The sequence below is a fragment of the Crinia signifera genome, chromosome 1 (assembly GCF_055691185.1).
Source record: "Crinia signifera chromosome 1, ASM5569118v1, whole genome shotgun sequence".
Lineage (NCBI taxonomy): Eukaryota > Metazoa > Chordata > Amphibia > Anura > Myobatrachidae > Crinia > Crinia signifera.
In genome coordinates this window covers 160,982,060-161,009,517 of record NC_139217.1, presented here as the reverse complement: position 1 = coordinate 161,009,517, position 27,458 = coordinate 160,982,060, and the positions used below count along the sequence as shown (strand labels likewise).

The following is a 27,458-nucleotide window of genomic DNA, read 5'->3' as shown; positions in this document are numbered from 1 at the left end:
GTCATCAAAATATTACCAACAGAAAGCAAAACATCACTTATGTAATTTATTTGTTCTCATATATAAGTACAGTACAGGTAATTATGAAATCTCCCTATCATTAAAGTATCACAAATTAAAACGGGTGCTTTTAAACACATGACAGCAGCTGATCATTTGTAACAAAAATATCACTAGTTGTTATATCTGCCCTTCAATTTCATAGACTGTACTTCAAAAGACTGTGCCTTAAGCTGGACATTTAAGAGGCAGATTACATGAGCCAAGTGGTTCTTCTCTTCCGTCAAATAATATGTTTCTATATTACACGTTTTACAGCATTTTAAAATTTACCAACCCGGCCGCACTGTCTTCAGCAGGCAGGGTATCGCCACCTTTGGGTGGTGATACCCTATAGAAGCCCATCTTCCACCTCCGCCGCAAACCCGCCGCCTCCGCCGACCCCCCCTTCCTCTGGCTTACCTTGCTGCAGGTCCTTCTGGACCCGGAAGGTAAACCCCTCCTCCCCCTAGCAAGGCAGCCGGAGGTCCTTCCGGCTGCAGGTGGGGAGGGGGGGGGGAGGAGTCGCCGGGGACAGCCTGTTTAGCTGTCCCGGCATGAAGGGAGGAGGAGGCGCCCATAGAGGTGATGGAGACAGGTATCACGGGGAGGCTCCGTCACCACAGTGCGATGCTAGCCGCATATGTTAATACATATGCGCTAGCGTCGTGGCGACCAGGCGGCGATGTATATTAATACATCCCACCCACTGTGAGATAAAATGTCTGTTGAATGATCCGGCAGTCTGAAACCCAGAAGATTTAGCGGCCATACTGTGGGCGGGATGTATCATGTATTGCATAATGTATGCAATACATCCCACCCCATAATGCATCTGTAGTATTTATTAACATAGTACTCATGAAAAATTATACATGAGACAGCTCTTTTACAGTTCAGTACACCCCACCCCACCCACTACAACATATAACCACACAATATCTGCATTTATCCCTTGGGTAGGAGACATTTTCTGCTCATTACCAGCAGATGAGCAGCTTTGTGGACGGCTTTGCATAGCACTGCATTATGCAAAGCCTTCCACCCCCCCAACTGACAGCGCTGGGCAGGGGGAAATCAGCTCAGTGTATATGCACTTATTAGTGGCTTTCCCCTCGAGCGATGATAGCGGTCATCGCTGTCCATACAAGCTGGGCATAATCGCCCAGTGTGTATGGACCTGGGAATCCACATTGCTAAAGGTGTTGTAGCGGTGTCCAGTGGCGGAACTCCCGGAGGCAATGGAGTCATCTGCCGCCGGGCGCCAGGCTTACAGGGGGGCACTGGCTCCATTGCCTCCGTTGTTCCGCTTAGTGCCGCTGCCGCCTGCCGCACTTATCTTACTCATACTACGGTGCAGCTGTTATGTAGCAGTGCGGGTCAGTGGGCGGGCAGGCGCTCCAGTTTTCTTATTACCGGTAGTAGTGGTACGCCGTGCAGGTGTGCGGTCGCCCCCTCCCCTGTGTTTGGGTTGCTCCCCCGTAGCCATGTGCGCAGCCCGCCCGTGTCGCTGCTCCTCTGTCACCTAGCGATAAAGCCAGGAGTCGGGCGGCAGACAGTATACTCCCCACAGCCAGTGTGCGAGTGTGACTGTCTGTCACTGAAGCAAGCAGGCGGCAGGGAAATGCGGCAGGGAGATGCGGCAGCGTTTGACTGTAAGTCTATGAATCTCTCTCTCTCTCTTTTTCTATGAAGGGGGGGGGGCACTTATCTTGCCTCCGGGCGAATTGAACGAACTTACGCCACTGGCGGTGTCCAAGGGTTTTCCTGATATTATATATAAATGCTGGATGGTAAGACTACTATTAACTCCTAAGAATCCCCATGTGAACAATATTATGCTAATAGAGGGTTATTAGAATTAGAAATTGAATACTTTGCCTCTGCATTGGTAATAGATTTTGTTTATTGCTTGCAATCATGAACAATTGTAAATTCGGCATTTAAGACAATGCTGTAACAATCCCTCAGCTCTGCAGTAACAGTGTCTAACCTGCATGAAAAAGGTGTGAAACTTATACTGTGGCACCAATTACACTGCTGACAGATGACTATCTCAATGTACCTGGAAATCCAGATCTCCCCAGGATTATTATTTACTTTATTAACGGTTTCTTATACAGCGCAGAAGGTTTCCGTTGTGCTTTACAATTATAAATACAGACAAAACAGTGTCTGCACGTACTGTGAACTAATGGTCTGAGGAGTCAGAGGAGGTCCTGAAGGACTGTTTTGAATCTACTGTGTGTGTGTTTATAGACTCTCATGGGGAGGACATTGATGGTCTTACAAACGGAGTTACAGATCATATTAATTTGTGTGTGGAAAGCACTGGGCTGGTAAAAAACAGTATGATGTTTCTCGAACAACAAACCCTGGATTATCCCTGGCATAAAGTCTCTTCTCAAAGATAAAACGAGGGCTTTTAGGTCAGGCAACAAGGAGTTGAGGATTGTGCAGAGGGAATGGAGGGCGAAGATTAGTAAGGGGAAGTAGAGCTATAGGAAGAGGATGGAGGAACAGCTCCAGTTTAGGAATGTCAGTGGAATCTGGAGAGATTTAAAAACCATTTCTGGCTATAAAGAACTGGTCTTCCAGACTGGGGAGGATTTAAAGTGGGTGAATTATTTGAAGGTTTTTTTTCAACAGATTTGATCAGGCTGTCACTTCACCCCTGGTAGATTGCCATCGACAGCAGCATCCTCTATCTTTAATGCCAGGGCATAGCCCTATTACCCCCTATTGACTCCACCCTGTCTTTTACAGCGAATTAGATGAGAAGTGAACTTAGTAGGTGTAATGTAAGGAAGGCTGCGGGCCCAGATGGTATCAGTTCTTAAGTCCTGTGCAGGGCAGTTGTGAGTGATAGCAACAACCCTCTTTAATATAAGTCTGTAGGGAGGGTACCGCAGTTGTGGAAAACATCTTGTGTGGTACTTGTGCCAAAAACTTCACATCCTAAGGACATCACAGCTGATGAAGTCCCTGGAAAGTTTGGACCTTGGCTATCTTCGACCCCTTGTGATAGCTTTGATGAACAGTTTGCTTATCAGCCTGGCATTGGGGTGGATGACGCCATCATATATTTGATGCGGAGATCCTTCCCTTCCTTTTGATGCGGAGATCCTTCTGGAGAGGGCTGGGGCCACTGTGGAAATCATGTTTTTTTATTTCTCCAGTGCTTCGAACACCATTAGGCCCATAATTCTGGGGAAAAGCTGGTGGACTGTGGGGTGGATCATCACCTAATCACTTGGACTAACCATCAGCAATATGTGAGGACAAGGGAGTGCCAGTCTAACACTTATTTGTAGTACGGGGGCGCCACAGGGAACGGTTTTGGCACCATTTACCCTCTATACTGCAGATTTCACATATACAGATGGAGCGCCTCTAGTTCTTGCCCGGGGATCGCCAGTGCAGAGGCGCTTCATCTGAATGGGACGCGCGTGTGTCTCCCCATTTCCAGACGGCGCCACTGCGGGTCCCTGCCCACCTTCACTTCAGAGAGACGGACAGGGATAGGGGGACGGTGGGGTGGCAAGGAGCACCGGGGAAGGTGGCGGAGAAAGCTCCGTAGCCAAGGGGCGCGCGCGAGCGTGCCCGTGGCAAGAGCCGGAACTGCAAACCCCTGCAAGAAAGAGGCCGGCTCCATCTGTAATACACCAACTTGTCATCTCCAGAAGGTCTCTGATGACTCTGCTATAGTGGGCCTGATTTTAGATGGGGATGATAGGGAGTACAGAGAACTTACACAGAATTTTGCTATTTGGTGTCAGGGGAACCATCTTCAGCTTAATATGGGAAAGACTAGGGAGTTTGTAGTTGATTTTAGGAGACATCATCATACTCTTCCAATACCGGTGAGGATTTAGGAAGTGAATATTGAGATTGTAAAATCTTTTAAGTACCTGGGTTTTCACCTGAATAATAAACTGGATTGGTCTGATCATTCTGCTGCTCTGTATAGGAAGGGGAAGAGCGGACTTCATCTGCTGAGGAGATTGAGGTCCTTTGGAGTGCAGGGAGCGCTCCTGAGGACCTTTTTTCGACTCTGGTGGCATCGGCCATATTCTATGGAGTGGTTTGTCGGGGCAGCAGCATTTCGACTGCCCACAGTAAGAGACTAAACAGACTAGTTAGGAAGGCCTAGTTTTGTTTTGGTAGTGCCTTTGGATACGGTAGTAGTAGTGGGAGAGAGGAGTATCATTAGCAAGTTAACATCCTTATTGGATAATGCGTCAGAACCACAAATATTTTGTTGGAACTGGGTAGCTCTTTTAGTGATAGGCTGCTTCACCCTCGATACTTAACGTAGGTCTTTCCTTCCTGCTGCAATTATATTGTATAATGGTCATGGTTGTGTATCTTGTGTGTTTGAACCTTGCTATAACAATGCAAATTTCTCCATTGTGAGACGAATAAAGGAATTCTATTCTATTCGAAAACAAAATGGTCAAATGGTAGGAGGGCCCTGCTCACAAGCTTCTAATCTATAGGGAAATATACAGTGATACAAAAGGAGAAGCATATACTGTATTCTATAATGCACAATGATCCACCAGATTGCAAAGGTTCATGGTGGGCTTGAAAAATATGATGACCGAGTAAAGTAAGCCAGGGGTCAGGAGGTAGATAGAGTAAATAAATGAGCAAATAAGTGAGCAAGTTTGTGCTGTACAGTAAGAATTGATGGATGGAAGGAAAAGTTTTATGAAGGTAATGTGGGCGGTTCAGGAATCCGATAAGATTGCATGAGGAGGTGAGTTTTCAGGGAACGCTTGAGGGTTTTAAGACTGGAGTAGAGACTTATTGTGCATGGGAGGGCATTCCACATAGTGGGTGCAACTCGAAGAAAGTCCTAAATGTGAGAAGGAGAATTAAGAACAGGAACAGCCCGGACCCTGGAAACAGAGACCGTCAACCTGCAGTGGGGCTGTATTCTCTCCCTACACGGTGATAGCTGTGACAGACATCCTTCCATTTGTTACCCAATATCCATGCTGTAAACTCATCTTAAATTAACCCAGGTATCAACCTTTGTCAATACCGGGGCAGGAATCCCATATTACAGGTGCCCATTTTTTTTTTTTCTGGAACCCTTTTCCACTGAGTCACAACCCGGGGTATTATGACAATAACCCAAAGGGGCATACTTCATATACATCAGGAAAGCAAACATGAACAGAGGAATAGCATCATATAAATATATATTTTTTATATTTCTCATATTGTTTTCTATGCCATTAATGAAGAAAATAATAAATAAATTAAACATTTGCAAAGATTAATTTACAAAAATATGTGCTCAGCACTTTGCAAAACTGGTTAATGTGGTCTGGTCATTGAAGTATAAAACTTTGGAGTGTTAAGGATTAATAGTTTGCAGCTACAAGCAGATTAATCCAACCCTTTCCCTGTTTGCTATGTGCTATAAATTGCATACATAACCTCTTCAGTTAGACTTACCATAATAGTTATTTCTCTCTTGCAAATGTTAAGGTCAGGCACATTGTTAACGTACATTTTCTTCAAAGCACAACGTAGTCCTCCATGAGTGCGAACCAGAAACACAGTTGAGAAGCCCCCTGAAAACATTAAAGAGACAAATAATCAATTGTCTTATAACGAACACATCTAATGAGTCAATAATACAGTGTTGCATATCTTAATGATTGGACATGGTGAGGTTAGGATAATATGAAAAATACAATGCTGACATACAGCACATTTTAGCAAATACATTGCAATAGATATCATAGAACACAAATTGTAAGCACATACAGTACAAAGCACACAATACAATAACACTTTAGCGTAACGAAAATAAATGTTTACCTCTCAACTGATATCTGACAGTATAAACTATTGAGCATGTACACTGTAGGTTTTATTAAAGCCGACTCCTGAAGAGGTCACAGCAGTGGCGTCACTAGGGTTGGTCTCACCCGGTGTAGTAACTCATGGTGTCACACACACCCCCCCCCCCCCCAATTTTTTTTTATAAACAAAATTGGGGGTGTGGCCTATCAGCAGGGGGCGTGGTCTGTACCGTGATTGTACTGTGTGCTTGCAGATTGAGTCAGCACACCTATTCCAATCTTACAGTATTATAGCAGTGCTGTATAAATTGATTGATAGATCAGTCCCTGCATTTTTACAGGCTACTTAAATCATTAAACACTGTTTATCCGTAATGCCAATTACACATTATGCCGCACACAGGGATGCCAATTACACAATAAGCCGCACACCGTGATGCCCATTACACCGCACACCATGATGCCCATTACACAATACGCCGCACACCATGATGCCCATAATTACGCCACACACCGGGATGCCAATGACACAATACGCTGCACACCGTGATGCCCATTACAACGCACACCATGATGACCATTACGTCGCTCACCGTGATGCCAATTACACAATATGCCGCAAACCATGATGCCCATGATTATGCCACACACCGTGATGCCAATGACACAATACGCTGCACACCATGATGCCCATTACACCGCACACCATGATGCCCATTACGCCGCACACTGTGATGCCAATGACATAAAATGCCACACACCATGATGCCCATTACACCATGATGCCAATTACACAATACGCCGCACACTGTGATGCCAATTACACTGCGCACCATGATGCCCATTACAACACACCGTGATGCCAATTACACAATACGCCACACACTGTGATGCCCATTAACACTGCACACCGTGATGCCAATTACACAATATGCCGCACACCGTGATGACCATTACACCCCACACTGTGATGGCAATTACACAATACCACCCCATAGTGCCAGACACAGATATGCCCCCACAGTGCCAGACATATACCCCACAGTGCCATATATGCCCCCCAGAGTGCCAAAATATCCCAGCATACATTATTAGGGGCCTGAACACTGCTCACAGGCTTAGCGCCGGCCTATACACACTAAGGTTACCTTCAATTAAACCAATCCTAACTGTGGCTCAGGCCTAATGCCTGTCGGTGACCGCAGGCCTAATGCCTGAATGGGGCACAGGCCTAGAGGCCTGAATGGGGCACAGGCCTAGAGGCCTGAGTGGGGAACAGGCCTAGAGGCCTGAGTGGGGCACAGGCCTGGGGCCTGACTAATCGAGCCCCTGGGCCTAGTGCCCAGCTATGGGGGCCTCAGGCCTAGCGCCCGGCTGTGGTGCCACGGGCCTAGTGCCCGGCTAATTGGAGCCACGGGCCTAATGCCCGACCTAGTGGGGCCACCGGGGAGTCCTTGGGCCAGGAGGACCCAACCAAATAAACAAAGGGCCAGGAGGGCCCAACAATTATATGCCCCTGGGCCAAGAGGGCCCGACTATAATGCCCACAGGCCAGAGGGGCCTGAAAGTACCCACGGGCCTAGTGCCCGACACCCGGTGGTCTAGGGTAGGGGTAGGTGGCCCAAGGGCCGCCTACCTGGGGTTGGAAGAGGCAGCAGGGGGGAGCTTCGTCAGCTCTTCTGCTGGCCTCTCCGGTGATGGCCGCCATCTTCTTTCTTCTGCCGCTGGCCTGTCCTGGCCAACGGCGGCGCCGCTCCCTTTCTTCCTCCAGGAGGCGCCGGAGATCTTCTGGCTTGATCCCGGCGTCTTCTGGCCTCTTCAGAGGCCGCCGGAGCTCTTCTCTCCGTCGCCGCCGGAGCTCTTCCTCCAGCTCCGCCTTCTATCTTCAGCCGGGGCGCTCCTGCACTCCGCCGGCATGGGTGCTTCCTCCTTTGCCTCCCGGCGCCGGGGCAGAGTACGGCACGGCGAGCGCTGATTGGCTCGCCGCGTCCGTTTCCTATTAGCTCACCATTCGGGAGCCGTGATTGGCTCCCAAATGGCGCCAGTGTTTATACGCTGCGGGCGGCGTTTTCCATTGGCGGCCACAAAGGCGCCAATTTCAAATCGGTTCACACTGCACAACAACCTTGACTGCAACCTGGGAATAACCCTTCTTTTAACCTTGGGTCAGATTGCCAGGTTTCTCAAAAGGCCCTCTCTCACCACACAGTGACCCGGGTCCACCCAGCAAAAACCCTGGTCGTACCAGAGGTATTTGTGCGGTGTGAAAGGGGAGTGGAACACTATTGTGTTATACAACTTTAAGTTTCTACATACTGTAACTCAATTTGAAGACTGATAGCTAGAAGGAAGTCATAAGGTTCATCTTCACATGACCAATAATCATTGCAAGTATCAACTTTAAATTAAGTCAGCGTAATAGTACATTCAGTAAATGGTTTCACAAATTTAAAAACAGTGTACGCTATGTTAGTCTACATTTCTATTTTCTGTGTCCACATATCCTATTTATCATGTTCCTGTAACCCAAGGCTTATTAGGATGTGAATCAATCTGTGCACGTACAGGATATTTGCACATACTCTAACTTTACAGACATCTGCAAAACATGTAGTACATACTATTAAATAATTGTCACTGTTGGCCTATTCATGGAAGTATGCTAAGGCCTATGCTAATACTACTTTCTCTGCAACACAACAGCAGTTATTAGCAAGTTAAGTGAAGCTGCATCACGGAAATAAGAAGATGCCCACCAGAGCAATCGCAGTACACATTCCAGCCTATGCGCAAGGACAAAGAATATCGAGCTCAAGGGTAGACCTATATTATAGGAAGACTGACCACAGCAGTGCCATCATACTAGGCATGGGCAGAAGGATCATACACCGGGAAGTCTTGTGATCACAAAGAAGAGATCTCATCTAAAAGGGCTGTAATAATTTCATTTAAAAAAACATATTCACGACACTACATAAGTTGTGGGATGTACTGTATTGCATCGTGGATACAATATGTATTGTAGTACACTCTGCCATAAAACCTACATATGGACAAATAATGGACACAAGTAAAATCCAGCCAGTGTTCAGTCCAGGGAGAAATCAGGCAACTCACGTCTAGATGAATAAAACCATTACAAAAATCCATAGAAAACTAGACTAACATTACTACTAGTAAAAAAAAAAGTGAAACTATTGATCAGATTCAATTAGATTCAATTAGCTTCAATGGTTTCTGGCGGCTTTGCAAGATATTTCTTGTGTTCTAACCTCATAACAGTATAGCAATACATAGCTGAAGGCTAAGCGGGCCTTTCCCTTTTTTTAATAGGCAAAGCCCTGCGATTTAGCAGGAAAGCCAGTGTAAGCACTGGCTTTACCTGTGGGGTATATGCAGAGCATATACACGAAGCAATCAGTGGTCCATTTTTAAGCGACCTAGTCAGATCTCTTAGAAATGGGGCTGAAATCACCCTGTGTAAGTATCCATATCCCACAAAACAAAACTTTTTAAAAAACCTATAGCATGAAACACATTTGTAAATATTTACTATATTAACCGCTTAATCCAGGTTTCAGCTGCTCGGTAACCGTATCGATGGGCTTTCTTAGTTCTTATATTGTTATCAGGAATACTGCTGGCCCAGCTATCACAAAATGCTCAAGAGAAATTGGGTTACTTTTCTGAAAGGGGACATCCTTTCACTCAATACAAGAATGTCCATTCATTTCAGAGAGCATGTGATAAAGGGGCTGAGAGCGTATTTGTTGTGTTCACAACATGCTACAACTGTCCTAAGCAGCATCATAGCATGTCTGTCAGGCAACTGATTACTTGTGTGTGAAACAATGTGCACATTGTCATGATGACATTACAAGTATCCAGATAGGAGAAAAAACCTTGCCATTTTGTGAACTAGCAAAGGCAAAATAGACCTAAAAAGGTAAAGAAATGTTAAGAGGACAAACAGTTTGGTGCAGTGCAATACAAAAGACCAGTAAGCTATGGTATATCCAAAAACACTTAGTTCAACCAGGCTTCATTGTAAAAACATCAGAAAATGCACCCTAACTGTAAAACGTCCATGATAGAGGTTTTTACCCTCCACTCAAATGCCCCTATTGTTTTGAAGTTTGCCATTAAAAAATGTTTTAATGGTCTTTGGTATCTAAGCATCTCAAACATTGTTAAAGATGTAAAGAAGAAAAATAAATCAGTTGAATTTTCAGATTTCTTGTATTAATTAATCAAACTTGTTTATGAAACCATATGGGGCTGTTTTGAGGAGGGAACACCTGTCCACATAGCAAGTTGGAATTCACTATAAAAGATAGTCTGACTATTGAATCAATAACAATCAGTAATTGTATTTTAATATTTTTTTGCTTACTAAAGTTTGGTAAAAAAAAAAATCTTCTTATCTTCATTATTCCTGCAATGGTAAAATGGCACGTGAGCTGGTTTACATTCCTCTGGGGGAAAAAAAAAGATATTGTTAGGTACTTGTTTAGTTTCACGGCGGCAGCGCGCCTCTATGTGCTTGAATCTTGGCAGTTTGCCAAACTGCCTTACTTCGCTAATCGTATGTACACACGGTGAAGATATGCCGTCCTAATAACCTAGTGTGGCGAGCGCAGCGAGTCACCGAGCCTGAAGCGTGGCGAGGGGACACTGATAACTTCACATGTAATCCGTGTGCAGCGTAAAAAATTTAGCGTCTAAATTAAGACACTACAGCGTCTATATTTTGACAACTCTTTGTTAGCGCGGTGTGCCGGGGTATCTACTTTAGACGACCCCTTTGTTAGCGGTGTGTCTGGCTGTCTATTTCTCTGTGGAACTACGAGTGCCACAATGACCTGTCAGCGCAGGGCTGCCGCAGAGTCAGCGTAGAATGCTGATAATGTAGATTACAGAAGTAAGGCAGCTGGCGAGATGCCAGGATTCAAACAGGCGCTACGCTGATAACATAGCTTAGAGAAGTAAGGCAGTTTGGCAAGCTGCCAGGGTTCAAACACAGAGTGGCGCGCACTGCCGCCGTGAAACGAAACAAGTACCTATTATTAACATTTAGATATGGTTGAATGCTCTGAATTTCTAGCATGTTGAGTATATGACTTCCCTGGTTAACAACTTTAAAAACTTTCCCTACCCTTAAACTACATTAAAAAACTTTCCCCAGCGTGTATGGATAACAATAACGGGGAAAATCACTGGGCTGAAAAACGCTCATTGCATTCACACACTTTTATCCAGGATGGACAGTATGGAAAGCCGTCCACTCCCTCGCTCATCTGCTGGTAATACCAGCAGATGAGTGGCGGGGGCCATTGATGATGCGGGCCCATACACACTGGGCATCTTTCAGCTGAAAGTCACCCATTTTGTATGGGGCTTTGGCAAAGGCACCAATTTATCTGGTACATTTGTCCATACATAAAGCTGTGTACACATTAAGCCCCATGCACAATAAACAATATTACAAACAACATTGTTCATTTAATATCATTACCGATGCATGCCCCCGTGGGTTGTTAACGATGTCCTTCGTCATCTGTACATGCAGCTCAATTTTGACCATGTTGGCATAGGGACAGGATGACATGACTGAACGATATCGTTAAGTGTGTATGCACTATATTGTTTGCCTGCTAGTTCTGAGGAAACCGGTCACAATATTGCTGCTAATGGAGTAAATTGTCTAGTGTGTATGGGCTTTAAGTCCCATACACACTAGGTGGCTCTGGCTGCGGCCGATATAGTTAACAATATTCCCTGCAGGCAGGAGATATTGAGAGCACACACTGAACAATATTGTTCAGTTATATATGTTTAATATGTATACACTATCAAAGAGATTCAACTGCATGACAGTAGAGCTTAGCAGCCAGTATGGCCGTGTATGAACAGCCCGTGAAATATTATTAATATTGTATACTACATGATATCTTCTTGGTGACCTTACCCTAAAAAACAAATAAATAACCAAACAGAACTCTCATAATGAATAGTAAAAGATGGAAATACAATGGAGCAATTGTTCTGACATCGAAATTAATCCGTTTGTCCATACACACTGGAGCAATGATAATGAAGGATGAATTTCTTCTTTAGCATGCATGATGTCGCTAGCAATATAGTCAGGTGTGATGTGCAGCACATCAAACTTGACGTTGTCGCATGCAACTGCGGGAGTCCACATATTGTCAGTACATACTGTGCAATGTAAGCGATATGCCAGTATAGATAAGTGTGTACCCAAGGTAAGATAAAACTATACATTGTATAGGAGTACATTGCGATGGGGGAATAGACTAGAGTAAAATGTGGGGAAGGCAAAAAATGCAAACCAGACAAAAATATATATATACTACTCCAGCAAATAGTTAATCATCATTCATTTGTGGAAAGGAAATCCTTCTTTTAGTAAAGTTATCAACATCTAACACTTGCATCCTGTGAGATTATTTACTCCACTCTAACCATTCCAATGAAAATGCTCTACTCTGCAGTGCAATCAAACAGCAATACACTCAACACTACTTCCTACTTCACTGCTTATTACTGTCCTATGACCAACACCCTCCTAGCTGGATATACTGTACAGAGCTTTACCCATACAGTAGAAATGGTGCTGCAACTGTCTTCTCAAACTGCCGTGACACTAAATGAAATAAAGTTCTAAAGTGATTCAAACAAAGCAAAGTTAAGGGTGCAACTACTATATGAAGCAACAGAGCGAGGGTGTAAGTTGAAACATCTGTATCTCAGAAGATCAGCCTTGCCAAGTACAAGAACTAAAGGCCCATACACACTAGACAACCTTTCAAAAGATATCGCTCAGCACGGTCGTGCATCATTATTGCCCCCATCATCGAAACATGCAGGTCAATTTTGGCTATGTTGCAAAGACCGGCATGTTCAGCAGCCCTGGGTGACGTCACTGAACTATATCGGTGACCAATATCTTTCAGTGTGTATGCACTATCTTGTTTGACTATATCTGAGGTGCCCCTAGTTGTCCAGTGTGTATGGAGCGTAAAACTTCCTTTTATGTTTCCAATCAATACATTAAGCAATAGTGCATTATACGGTTACCTTTTTTTTGGCAAGGCAACTGAGAAAACAAAAACAAGGGGGAACTACTGAATCCGTGGACCTTATTCTAGTCCACACGAATTTTGCAGCACTTCAAGTGGATTTAATGCCGCTCGGCGAGTTCCCTGCATTGCTGAGAATGGATGTTTTGCATAAACATTCATTTGCAGCTGTGGGTGCGGGGGACAAAATCAATCGATGGTCGCCGACCAAAACTAACCTCCCAGTACGGGAAGAGGGCGGGCAGCTGACATCCAGTGATGTCAGCCGCCCGCCCACGGCAGCCGCATCACTGCTGAATTTCCATGCAAACTCCCAGCATTTTCATGGGATCACCCATGAAACACTGGGCGTTCCTGTGGGCTCAACCATCGCCGCCAACCCCGCACTGGTAGGTGCGAATGGGATGGCGAACTGCTATGCACATGCGCAGAAATGCACATGCATAGTAGTAAAACATCAGTCCCCCGTGCGAACACGTAGGAGACCGAGTGAACCAGAATAAGGCCCTGTATCTTCATATACAAGTATTCACCTAACAAGCACATATGCCTTCTTTAAAATATATGAATATAAGGGACTAAACCCGTTCACAGATCTACAAGCTATATGCACGTTTCTGGGTATTTCATAGCATTTTATGAATGAACCCCAATCAGCGCATGTGGAACATTTTAAATATAAATTTACATTTAGATTTTTGAGATAATGTAAAAAAAAAAACTTGGTCCAAGGGTGATGGTGAAAACCTTTGAAAGAGCCTCATCTTCTGCTATTTTACCATTAAATAGTTTTAGATCTAGGTGGACCAAATATTACAGAATACATGGACCTAGATTTGTTTCAAACAATGTATGGGCCCAAAAAGGCTCCAAACCCATATGTATAAGATAATGATCATTCACATGTTTAGCTTTTATTTTGTATACACATATCGTTCCTATTTGTCTACCTGTAAAGTATGCGTCATCAGGAGTGACTAATACCACTGACTAGGACTAGGGTAAAGCAACCAACTGGCCCATGTGTTATTATGCTATGAAGCATGATCTACTGCTAGTGATCTAACCCTAAAAACAAAACAAACAAACATAAATAAATCGGATATGGATCTGTAAGTTATCTACCATGACTACTTAGTCCCCTGCAATCCCATGTGAGCACCAGCAGGAGAAAACAATGATTTTTATAAGGTGTACTGTGCACAAACAACTAAGCCTTCGAAGCAATGCATACATACAGACCTATCACAGTGGTGTAATACTGAAAGTGAAAATAAAGGTTCCTCAAGGTGTGGTAAAAATAAAAACGGACATGCATAATGTCGACATGTTCTCAATGTTGACATTGTCATAATGATAACAGTTGGCATGTCAACAATGCAGTTTTGTAGAACTTCTCAACTAACCCTAACTGCAACTATAAAGGAAGCTGATGAAGTTCTGTAGACTTCTCAATGTGATTTATTAACATTTGTGAATACTGACATTCCAAATCTCAACATTCAGACCATGACGATATTCTGGTGTAGACATTTTGAACATACTCAAGATGAGTGTACACAGTTTCTCTCACCTGGCTCTTATGCAATCTTTCAGCACTGTAGTACGGTCACATAAATATGATCTTCATCAAAAAGGCTGTTCTATGGATTTGCCCATTTGTACAACATTCCCATTATCAAAAATGACAGAATGCCCTAATTTTTAATTAGGCAATATTTGCCCAAGCTAGATATCAGCATAAACTGATTTAAATCTAAAGTAGGGCACGTAGGGCAATTCTTATGAGAATGTTTGCATGGAACTTCATGAACTATAGCCTATATCAGGGGTTCTCAAACTCGGTCCTTAAGTACCCCACAGAGTTTCTTTTTTCCAGGTCATCTGGCAGGTGTACTCATTACTCATTGACACATTTTAATAGATCCACAGATGGAGCTTATTATTTCACTTGTGATTCTGTGAGACCTGCAAAACATGCACTGTGTGGTGTTTTGAGAACATGTGGCCTATATAGTAGAGAACCTGTAAATACTTTATCATTTATAATAATTGCATGCCACATGAACTAAAATGCTAGAAACTGGCAGAGTCTCATACATTTTAAAGAAAGGTGTTTCAGGAAACAATATGTAATATGCCACCTTTGGGTGGCGATACTCTATAGAAGCCTATGGGCTTCTCTTCACTGCCCAATGCCTCCACCGCAAACCCGCCGACCCCCCCCCCCCCCCTCCCCCTCCCATTCCCTCTGGCTTACCTTAGTCCAGGTCCTCCTGGACCCAGAAGGTAAGCCCTTCCTCCCCCTAGCAACGCAGCCGGACGTCCTTCCGGCTGCAGGGGGGAGGAGGAGGCACCGCGATGCCAGCCGCATATGTTTGTACGTATGTGCTGGCATCGCAGCGTGCAGGCGGCGATGTATTTTAATACATCCTGCCCTTACTGTGGAGATAAAAGCTTAAGCACCCCATTTTATACATGGAATTAGATACATAAGCAGATATGCTGCAATACTGCTCAATGCATGCAGTCATGTAAAAAGGCTATAGTGTAGATGCTCAAAGTGCCATCACATTTATGGCTGCCTTCGACTTGAATCTTGTAAACAGAAATTAAATATAACAAAAACCTTTAAAACCTTAACCTTTTGCAGTAAAAAATTTTTTTGACAATTCAAACGGTCTGGTTTAAATTAATTGTAAATTTTTTTTTTATTATTCAAAAATAGTCTACATTGAATGTTGAACGATGTTAATGTTCTTATTTTAAAGTGGCTCACCATTGGAACTGTAATTAGCGCTAGGGCTGTTGAGCCTGACTAGGCGTTGGACCTGAAAGGGTTAAAAAAAAAGATACCGGAAAGCAATAGTAATACACAGACAAAACCAGTTTTTCGTGTATTACAACTATATTATCCTTTTTACAGTCAGCCTCTTTGAAAGACAGCTGATTTTTTTCAGTAGTTCTCAAAACTCCTTCTTCAGGACCCCAAACCGTTCATGTTTTGCATGTCACCTAGCAGAAGTACACGTACATTCATTACTCACGGTCACATGTTAAAATAAGCATAGGTGGAACTAATGATTTCACTTGAGATTCTGGGCCTGATTCAGACCTGCTCGTTGGATTGTGAATGTTCGGAGCCCAGCGAGCAGTTAAACACCACCCCTCCATCGGATGACCGCCACCTGACCATTAATTGATTTGCCCCATGTTCACAGCACTGGGAAAACCAGTGTTTTCTGTGACACTCCCTAAAATGCTGCGTTACTGGCTCTCAGTGTGTCAATCATGCACAGCTCATGCATGCGCACAGTGTACTATTCGCAGCCAGTCCCAATGGGTCTGAATCAGTCACTCGGTGAGGAGACCCGGAAAACATGAACTGCTTGGGTTCCTGAGGACAGAGTTTGAGAACCTATGAATTAAAAAAATTATTTTACAATTTAATTTTTATACATTGTGTTAAAATAGATTACATTTTAACTATAGTACGAGGGCGGATCAATAATTACCTGTGTTTGAAGACAGGTGTCGTTGCTGAGGAAAGTTGGTATTACTATTGTTTTCTTCCATCCTTAAAACAATGCCATACCAAATTTCAGATTTTTTTCATAGGTCAGTTTTTTTTTTCCACCATTTATGTGAAAAAATTTGGTCTTTATTCTTAACTCAGGTACTTAATGATCCACTCTATCAAACATATCTGAGGGTGAAAAACAGGATTTTTATTCCCCCCAAATTTTTCACTATTTACTTTATCACACAATGCAATTAGGTCCATTTGAATATCAGTGTGAATGGATCAACCCAGGTTTTGTGCCACGGCTCAGAGACCCTAGTCCCTAGTTTTGACAATGTATTATAATCTGAGGTAGATATGCTGCATTCTGAAAGGGTGTTCCCAAATTACTCAATCTGGTTTATGTTAAAAAGGGGTTTAATAAGCTCCTTTTAATTCCTATATCATACTGAAGCATGGGCTCTGAAAAAAAGAAAATGGCCAGGGTTGGGGAACAGTGTCAATCCAATCCAGAGACACAAAACCTAGGTTTCTCCAGGATCATTGCCTAAGGGAAATATTCTATCTCCCGCCACCATTCCCGACAGGAAAAAAAATGAAGGCCGGGCCCTATTCAATGCCGTCTTCCCTGACAGCATTAAACAGGGGATCTCGGCAGAATGAGTCCGACTTAACAAGCAGTCGGGCTCGTTCTGCCGAGAACGGCCGGGAATTGATGAGCTCAAGGTCTCAGCTCGCCGATTCCAGGCCGCTTCTTGCAGCCACGCCCCCTTCTTGACACTCGGAAGGAGGGACATTGAATCCCGCCTGCGAAATGAGCGTCGATCGGGCCAAGAACTGAGTAGGGTCACGGCTGTCGGGGCAGCCCGACAGTTGTGACCAGACATTGAATAACCCCCTAGGAGTGAAAGGGTTATTAACATGGGTATACACTGTGTTCATTATCACAGCTTGCACCAATGATTAGTACACCTGTTACTAGAGGTCAAAATGGAAATGTAGAATTAGCAGAAATGAAAATGTAAGGGAATGGTATTACATAATAGTACAATCAAAGCATCAGAAGGAATGGGGGGTATGGCAGAATGTTGTGCACCTTCCTCACTACCTCACTGTCCATTATTACACATATTACAGTATAAGTGACATTTATTTTGCTGCCTTAGTTGTCTCAGAGGACTTGTGCCTTTACACAGTCATGGACCCTTCAGGGATTTTGTTATTTACAGCAATAAATGCTCTGCTTAAATGAATAAGTCAGGCAATGGGGTCTAAATACGTATAGCCATTTATTTTTCAAAATAGAGGAACAAAAAGGTAAGGAAAACAGATAAAAAGGCAATTAGCAACCTGTCATTATAAGCCAGTGACTGTATAATACATAAAAGCTTAGATTTATTGCTAAACTATTAGCTGGAACTAATTTACCTGTATTTATATTCTAAATACCGTACTTGTTGATAGCAATAGCATAAAATGTATGCTGAGATAATAAGAGGCCATAAAGTCAGGATGTACACATTTGGTCATTGTGTGAATGTTTCTTTTGCACAGTGACGTGGCTTGAAAGCAAGCTGCAGCCACTGACAGGCTCCTGTTAAGGATAAGCAGTTCAGTCACTGGACACGTCTGCGTGTTACGGTTGTAACTGGTCTAAACCAGATCACTTCATATTCTTCTTTTCTTTCACACACACAACTCACATAATCAAAATCGTAAAGGAAGTTTTCAAAAGGAAGTTCTCTTTAAAAGGAGGACTCATTCACCATCAAATAATAATTCCAATAAAATGTTTGCTTTTAGACATGCAGTATTATTCAAGTTTAACAATTTAAAAAAAGTTTTTCAAAACCAATTTATATTTTACACATTTCTTTTAACAGTAGGTTTATACTGTATATTTGTATAGCTTGCAAGTGCAAATGCTGATAATTTAATGTAGATTCAGAGGGGACACGATCATGGGTCACCAGCATTATGGTCGACAAGCATTAAGTCAACATAGGTAAGGTCGACAGGATCATTAGGTCGACATGGGGCTCTTTACTGTTTTTCGAGCCAACATGTCCCGACAGGTGGTATTTCATGCCCTACCATCCACTAGGGCGTGGTGGGTGAATAGAATAGTGTGCCCGAAGCATGTCGATCATAGCGAGCCATGCGAGGGGACGCGGTGCTACATTTTAGTGTAAATGTTGACTATGGCCGGCTAAAAAACAAAACAAAAAAAAACCATGTCCACTTTTTCAATGTCAGAGACCATCGAATGGGGCAACCTTACATATGTGTGCAGAAATGGGGGGGCAACCGAAGTCAGCTTCCCCCCCCTCCCCCCTCCTCCACGGCCTCATTGTAATGAGAATGTCCAGCATTCTCATGGGAACGCCCATGAAACGCTGGGCGTTCCCATATGGCAACGGAGATGCCCGGCACCACACGCCCCTCTCCCCGCACGCTGTCCTGGGTACATGCACCCAGTGATCCCACATTTCGCAATGGGTGCACGCACCCAGCGCATGCACAGAAATGCCCACAGCAACCAGAATACCCCCCAATACATATTCATTACATTTGAGAAACTATTCAGTGGTGCATCATTTTAGTATTACTTACTACTGCAATGTGCAAGTTAATTAGGACAATACTTGTGTGTAGCTGTATTTAGTGTAACAAAGATTCCACAGAACTGTTTACGTTTGTAGACTCGCTTTGTTTTTTGGAAGGAAGTCTGGCTGGTTCGTCTTCGGCACTGGACCCAAAATGTGAAATAAGCGCCCTTCTTTCCCTCTGTGGGCCCCCCTCTGGGGTTCTCGCTCTCCTGGTGGTCGGGAAGACCATGGGCGAAATGTAATAGGGTGCGATTTTTAGACTAAAAAAAAATCGCACCAAATCGCACCTTTAAAAATCGCATTTTTTGCCGCGAATTCGCATATGTAATGAGATGCGAATTAGCGGCAAAAAATGCGATTTGCCGCGATTTGCCGCGATTTTTAGTCATGAAAATGTGCGCATTTTCAGTCCTGAAAATGTGCGCATTTTCATAAATGCGATTTTGTTCCAAAAAAAAAAAGTAAAAAAAAAAACGGCGTGGGGTCCCCCCTCCTAAGCATAACCAGCCCCGGGCTCATTGAGCCGGACCTGGTTCCAAAAATACGGGGGGACAAAAAGCATAGGGGTCCCCCGTATTTCTGAAACCAGCCCCGGACTCTTGGACCGGTCCTGGTTCCAAAAATACGGGGGACAAAAAATCTGGGGGTCCCCCGTATTTTGAAACCAGCACCGGGCTCCAACAGCCCGCGGTGTCATGCCACAGCCGGGGGACACTTTTTATACAAGGTCCCCCGGCCAAAACATGAGCACCGTGGCTGGTCAGCCTTGGACGGGGTACCTGGAGGAGTGGGGACCCCCCCAATAAAGGGGTCCCCCCCCCAGGCTTCACCCGTCCAGGGCTGAAGCCCGGGGCTGTCACCGGCGTCCGTGGCCAGTGGACGCCGGCCTGATAGGGTTAAATCCATCATACATATCATTACATTGCTTTTTACTGGCGAACTACAAGTGCCAGCAGACCTCCCCCGCATGCTGGGACTTGGAGAACCACAAGTCCCAGCATGCGGGGCATTAATGGGCCCGCTGGGACTTGTAGTCCACCTGTAAAAAGAATGTTTATAAAAAACACACACACAGAGAAGTACAAGTTTATTACACACACACACCTCAATTTTACACCAGCATACTTACCATTCCTGGATCCAGCGCTGGTCTGGCTGCTTCAAAGCCGGCTCCCCCCGCACTGACAGGCAGCGGGGAGAACCGGCTGTCTCCGTCGCTTCTAACAGCCTCTGTAGCGCTGTCCGAGTGCTACAGAGGCTGAGAGCGTGATTGGCTGAGCTACAGTATGCGTCTCCATGGAGACGCATGGCTCAGCCAATCAGGACTGAGCTATGCGTCTCCATGGAGACGCATACTGTAGCTCAGCCAATCACGCTCTCAGCCTCTGTAGCACTCGGACAGCGCTACAGAGGCTGTTAGAAGCGACGGAGACAGCCGGTTCTCCCCGCTGCCTGTCAGTGCGGGGGGAGCCGGCTTTGAAGCAGCCAGACCAGCGCTGGATCCAGGAATGGTAAGTATGCTGGTGTAAAATTGAGGTGTGTGTGTGTGTAATAAACTTGTACTTCTCTGTGTGTGTTTTTTATAAACATTCTTTTTACAGGTGGACTACAAGTCCCAGCGGGCCCATTAATGCACCGCATGCTGGGACTTGTGGTTCTCCAAGTCCCAGCATGCGGGGGAGGTCTGCTGGCACTTGTAGTTCGCCAGTAAAAAGCAATGTAATGATATGTATGATGGATTTAACCCTATCAGGCCGGCGTCCACTGGCCACGGACGCCGGTGACAGCCCCGGGCTTCAGCCCTGGACGGGTGAAGCCTGGGGGGGGGGACCCCTTTATTGGGGGGGTCCCCACTCCTCCAGGTACCCCGTCCAAGGCTGACCAGCCACGGTGCTCATGTTTTGGCCGGGGGACCTTGTATAAAAAGTGTCCCCCGGCTGTGGCATGACACCGCGGGCTGTTGGAGCCCGGTGCTGGTTTCAAAATACGGGGGACCCCCAGATTTTTTGTCCCCCGTATTTTTGGAACCAGGACCGGTCCAAGAGTCCGGGGCTGGTTTCAGAAATACGGGGGACCCCTATGCTTTTTGTCCCCCCGTATTTTTGGAACCAGGTCCGGCTCAATGAGCCCGGGGCTGGTTATGCTTAGGAGGGGGGACCCCACGCCGTTTTTTTTTTATAAAAACACTTTTACACATTTTTATTAACAGAACCATGCACAGATCTCAATGATCTGTGCATGGTTCTGTCAAATTCGCCTGTCAGAACCTGGTCTATTTTTTTTGCGATTTTTGGTAACATTTACCAAAAATCGCACCCTATTACATTTGCGAGTTGTATACTTTATAATGGGAAAACATCTGGATGCGAATTGAAATGTGACTAAAAATCGCACTTCTAAAAGTGCGATTTCGCGGTAAAAAGTGCGATTTTTTACCGCGATTTTCAACCTATTAAATGTGCGATTTTCGGAAAATGTGCGATTTCGGCCGTTTTTGACCAAAAATCGCACATGTCTAAAAAATCACACCCTATTACATTTCGCCCCATGTGTTAATGATCCTCCCACATCTTTATCAATGTAAAACTTGTTTCAACTTCGCTTCAGAACAAACAGTTGTCAACCTGTAGTAATAACAACCTCAGGGGTATTTGCTGTGACAGAGGGGTGTACATTAAAAAAATTATATCCGTAATGGCTGGGTGGATGTTTGCAAGCTATTATTGGCAGTACTTGCTTCTATGATGAGCCAAGACGGTCTTCCTTCCCCTTTTAAAGAATCTTAGCCTGAAATTTGTTGAAATCCTTAATTATGTTCTTGCCTTTAATTATAATGGGAACTGGCCCGTGCTTACAAAACCAACAGCTCCCAACTATACATTGACCAGGTGTCCTGCTGGACAAGTAAGAAACACATAAGAAAGCAGTATCATAGAGATATATTCCCCCATGAATACAGTGGTGATTCCTGCATTTAAATAAAATCAAGTTATTCTCTGACACAGCATCCCTAATATCAGAACTAGTCAATGTGACAGTAGTCTAATATAGTACATGTTAATTAGCATTTTCTAGTTGATTCAAAAGAATACATATAATACTCATTAACCCCTTCCCGACATTGCCTTTTATGGTAATTTTTTTTTTTTTTTTCCTCCTTGCGTTCAAATAAGCGTAACTTTTTTAATTTTCCGGCTATATAGACACATGAGGGCTTTTTTTTTGCGGGACAAGTTGTACTTTTTAATGGTACCATTTACTATACCGTATAATATTCTGGGGAATCAGGAAATAATTCAATGTGGGGTAAAAAGAAAAAAAACGCAATTCCACAATTTTGCGCTGGTTACGGTTTTTTTGGAGTTCATAGTTCGTTTAAAATTATGGGTTATCTTTATTCTATGGGTCGTTACGATTCCGGTAATACCAAACTTATATAGTTTTCGTTACATTTTACCACAAAAAAAAAAAATAGAAAATGTTACGGTTTTTCGAATTTGCGTCGCGTCGCCATGTTCTGCGGCTTATAACTTTTTTATTTTTCCACCTACGGACCTGGGTGAGGGCTCATTTTTTAATTAATACCATTATGGGATATGGGCGACTTTCTGATCTCTTTTAGCTATTTTTTTTTGGGTAGGCGATGCGACCAAAAAACGTAGTTTTGGCGTTGGGGATTATTTTCCGTTTACGCCTTTAACCGTGCGGGATAACTAATGTTATATTTTAATAGATCGGACTTTTAGGAACGCGGCGATACCAAATATGTTTATTTTTTTATTTTTTATTTATTTTTATTTGGGAAATGGGGAAAGGGGGGTGATTTGAACTTTTAATATTTTTTTTTTTTTTTTTTTTTTAAACTTTATTTTTTTTTTTTTTTTTACTTTTACTACAAGGCCCCCTAGTGTACTTGACCACTAGGGGGCGCTATCGCCTGTACTAGGTTCAGCCATAGAGCTCTATGGCTGAACGTAGTGATTTTATGCACTTCCTATTACATCCTGCCTCAGGCAGGATATGATAGGTATGCAGACACGGCCAGCACAGGGGTCTACATTAGACCCCTGGCTACCATGGCAACCGATCGGCACCCTCCGATCTCGCTGCGGGGGGCCCCGATCGGCGCCGGAGGGGGGCGCCCCCCCTCCGATCAGCTATTTAAGCACTGCGGGCGCTTTGCCCGCGGTGCTTAAAGGGTTAAACGGCCACGATCGGCGAACTCGCCGCTCGTGGCCGTGAGAGCAGGGACCTGGCTGTAATATACAGCCATTACCTGCTCTCTTTCAAGCCAGCTCACTCCGTGAGCTGGCTTGATTCCCCCGCAACCGACATATGACGTAAATGTACGTCATATGTCGGGAAGGGGTTAAGGGCAAGATGTAATAAGCCAGGAATAGTGATAAAATGTAGAGTGATAAGCCACCAGCATATCAGCTCCTAACTGTCATTTATTCAAACACAGCCTGTGGCATGGCAGTTAAGGGCTGATTGGCTGGCACTATCACTCTCCATGCGTACAACCAGCAGCAGCTGGTATGAGGATTGTCAGTCCTCTGAAATTAATGCAATAATGTGTGGTGATTACCAGCACTGGCTGAATCGCACATATATATTTATATATATTTAAAGCATGAATACCATTCCATGCAATGCGATCCCCTGGGGCATACAGAGCAGTGAATAAATGAGATTAAAAAAAATCGCATTGCATCGCACGGCACTAAAATGGCCCATGCGATGCGATGCAATTTTCATATGCAGAAAAACTACATATGCAACTAAGCTATTTGCTTAGTTGGCGCCCTGCTAGGAAACAAGTACCGCAATTTCAAAAGGATATCCAGTAACATAAATCCAGTGATAAAATGATTATAAGCCATGTTATGTGCTCAATGTGAAAGCGTTCCCCTCAAGAAGAACCTTTCCAAAGATTATTAGGCAGCTGAGAGTTTACAGATCCTGATGGGGGTCCACTGAGTGAAAGGTCCTTATGTGCTTTTAGGAGTGAGTTGCGGTCGCCCCAGGATGATTTCCTTCCTCAAGTGGAGCTCTATTATAGGCCTGAAGAAATGGTGATGCAGGTTGATTGTGGAGCAAGATCCCAAATAAGTGTCCAATAGAGCAAGTGGCATTATAAATAATATCACTATCAAACACATAAAATCATCTTATGGCTGGAATCCAATTAGTTGCAGAAATTTACCGCAGGTCATGGATTCGGGTGTGGCTATCCAGACATGCAGCATTTATCAAGGATTATACTTTGGGGGCTTTCTTATGTTCTCAAAAAAGTAAAATACATACAAAGAATTACTTCCTCCTAATTAGTTTGCATATCACTGTATTTGAAAGCAACAAATTGGTTTAATAGATAAACCGGCCACAAGGATGGTTATCTGATTTTTCCGCTGTTAGCCTGGACTGACTGTTCCAGTGTGCGCTTCCTGGCTATTTCGGGGTGGGCACTGATGTCATGTGACATCAGCCGTCCACCCCAAGCAGGTATGGGCATGCCCTACGTTTCTATGGGAGCAAAAGACCAAATAAATAAAAGGGGGAAAAAACTGTTGAAACAAAGGCAAATTTCTTAAAAAAAAAAAAAGCTACCTTAAAATGTTTATTGTACTTCTCCAGATTAGAATATAGGGTTCCCTGCAGAGGACTCACCACATACAGTCGTCACCAAATTATACATGTAGAATTAATCAGATGCTGGCTGATCCCCTGGCAAAGCACAGTTTGATGGGATGGCTATTGTTTCAATTAATTGACCTTTGCAATGAAAAAAATAAATGTACGCAGGCTGCATTGACAGAACATTTTAGTTAGGGAAGGAACCATATGGTTGAATAGATATTCAGAGGTGGATATCCCCTTAAACAGCTGCAGATGTTCAGGAAGTAAGAGGTAGTAAAAGATCCGGTTTTGTGGAGATTTCTGGTTTCTACATAACAGTACTCTTTGAAATGCAACACTTTCATATACTGTCTTAATTATTTAGCTGTTTGAGTAATGCTTTGTTCTACAAAATGCTAAAGTTTAATAAACAAAGGGGAGTACTCAGCCACCGGATGATATTCCCGACCTGTGGAAATATCGTCTGTTTCCGACAAGATTAGGTTGAATTAACATTCAAACTATTCAATGTCTGGTCCGTTTTTCTAACTGTCGGAATAGATTCCGACAGTCGGAAAGTCCGTTCATCAGCGAAAATTGACGATATTAGTCTAAAAGGGCTTCGGATTCCTCAATCCAGCAGTCGTTTTTGACAATGCAGATTAGACTTTAAAAATACAGTCTAATCTGCACAGGCAAGTCCCGGACAAAAATCCGGCCAGGATTTAACACGGATGCTCGATATTGCTGCCGGTCGGAAATATTGGTTAGAATACCCTCCATAGTCTACTATGATTAGTTAAAGCTGGAATAGTTAAGTTCTGCAGGAGGATATTGAAGTTTATAATGGCTAACGTCATAATATACATCGATAGTTCAGCTCAAATATAAAATTTATAACATAGGGGGGTATCCAAATGGGCGCAAAATTTTGGAATAATATAGGTTTGCGCGTTCTTGACACCCACTGTATCCAACTTTTTTTTTTAAATGTAAAAGAAAAACAACAAAAACAAGAATGATACTTACAGGTTCGGTAGTTGCAGACCCAGCATGTCATTAGGTTAGGTCGACATGGGTCATTAGGTCGACATGGGGCTCTTTACTGTTTCTCGAGCCAACATGTGCCGACAGGCGGTATTTCATGCCCTACCATCTACTAGGGCGTGGCGGGAGAATAAAATAGTGTGCCCGAAGCATGGCGATTGTAGCGAGCCATGCGAGGGGACGCGGTGCTACGTTTCGGTGTCTATGTCGACACTAGATGTGCTGACAGGCGGTATTTCAAACACTACCATCCACTAGAGCATGGTGGGAGAATAGTGTGCCCAGCGTAGCAAGGCACCATGCCCGAAGCATGGCGAGCGCAGAGAGCCATGCGAGGGGACGCGGTGCTACATTTTAGTGTAAACAAACAAAAAAAAAAAACATGTCCACTTTACAATGTCAGAGACCATTGAATGTGGTAACCTTACATATGCGTGCACCCTCTGGAGGAAATGGGGGGGCAACTGAGGTCAGCTGCCCCCTTCCCCTCCCTCCACCCACGTCACGGCCTCACTGCAATGAGAATGTCCAGCTTTCTTATGGGAACGCCCATGAAACGCTGGGCGTTCCCATATGGCAATGGAGATGCCCGGCACCACACGCCCCTCTCCCCGCACGCTGTCCTGGGTACATGCACCCAGTGATCCCACATTTCGCAATGGGTGCACGCACCCAGCGCATGCACAGAAATGCGCACAGCAACCAGAATTCGCCCCAATACATATTCATTACATTTGAGAAACTATTTAGTGGTGCATCATTTTAGTATTATTTACTACAGCAATGTGAAAGTTAATTAGGACAATACTTGTGTGTAGCTGTATTTAGTGTAACAAAAATTCCACAGAACTGTTTACGTTTGTAGACTCGCTTTGTTTTTTGGAAGGAAGTCTGGCTGGTTCGTCTTCGGCACTGGACCCAAAATGTGAAATAAGCGCCCTTCTTTCCCTCTGTGGGCCCCCCTCTGGGGTTCTCGCTCTCCTGGTGGTCGGGAAGACCATGTGTTAATGATCCTCCCACATCTTTATCAATGTAAAACTTGTTTCAACTTCGCTTCAGAACAAACAGTTGTCAACCTGTAGTAATAATAACCTCAGGTGTACTTGCTGTGACAGAGGGGGGTACATTAAAAAAATATATCCGTAATGGCTGGGTGGATGTTTGCAAGCTATTATTGGCAGTACTTGCTTCTATGATGCTCCATGAGCAAAAATACACTTGCCTAGCTAGAATAGTAGCCAAGACTGATACCCGCAGTATCCAACTTTTTTTTTTAAATGTAAAAGAATAACAACAAAAACAAAAATGATACTTAAAGGTTCGGTAGTTGCAGACACAGCAGGTCATCTCCCTCCATCTTACTCTACACTACTAAGTGGTGATTGGTCTCATCTTCTCTCCCTCAAATGCATAGGAAAACCCCCTATGCCACAGGGTCTATATAAAAGAGTGCACAATTCAATATGCTACAGTGCTACAAATAATAGTGTTACATATATCAGATGCGAATATAAAATATGTTCTTAAGAAGTAGGTTGCATTCGCATGATCAGTATTATGTGAAGTCCTGCAGCTCGGCCTCAAGGAGAGGGGGAGGGGGGCTTTGGGGGTCACACACAGTGTTGTGGCTGGATCCTGCAGAACAGAATCCAGCCATTGCTCACCGGATTTCTAGTGTTACATTGTAATGTATTTG

The 27,458-nt window shown here is 44.0% G+C and overlaps 1 protein-coding gene across 2 annotated transcripts in view; it reads right to left on the bottom strand.

Moving 5' to 3' along the window:
* BMP2K (BMP2 inducible kinase) overlaps positions 1-27,458 on the bottom strand; it is a 200,970-nt gene that overhangs the window by 125,257 nt on the left and 48,255 nt on the right. For both annotated transcript variants that reach the window (XM_083175555.1, XM_083175564.1), the window contains exon 2: positions 5,509-5,627. In XM_083175555.1, coding sequence (XP_083031681.1) covers positions 5,509-5,627 — 119 coding nt within the window. The remainder of the gene's footprint in view (positions 1-5,508; positions 5,628-27,458) is intronic.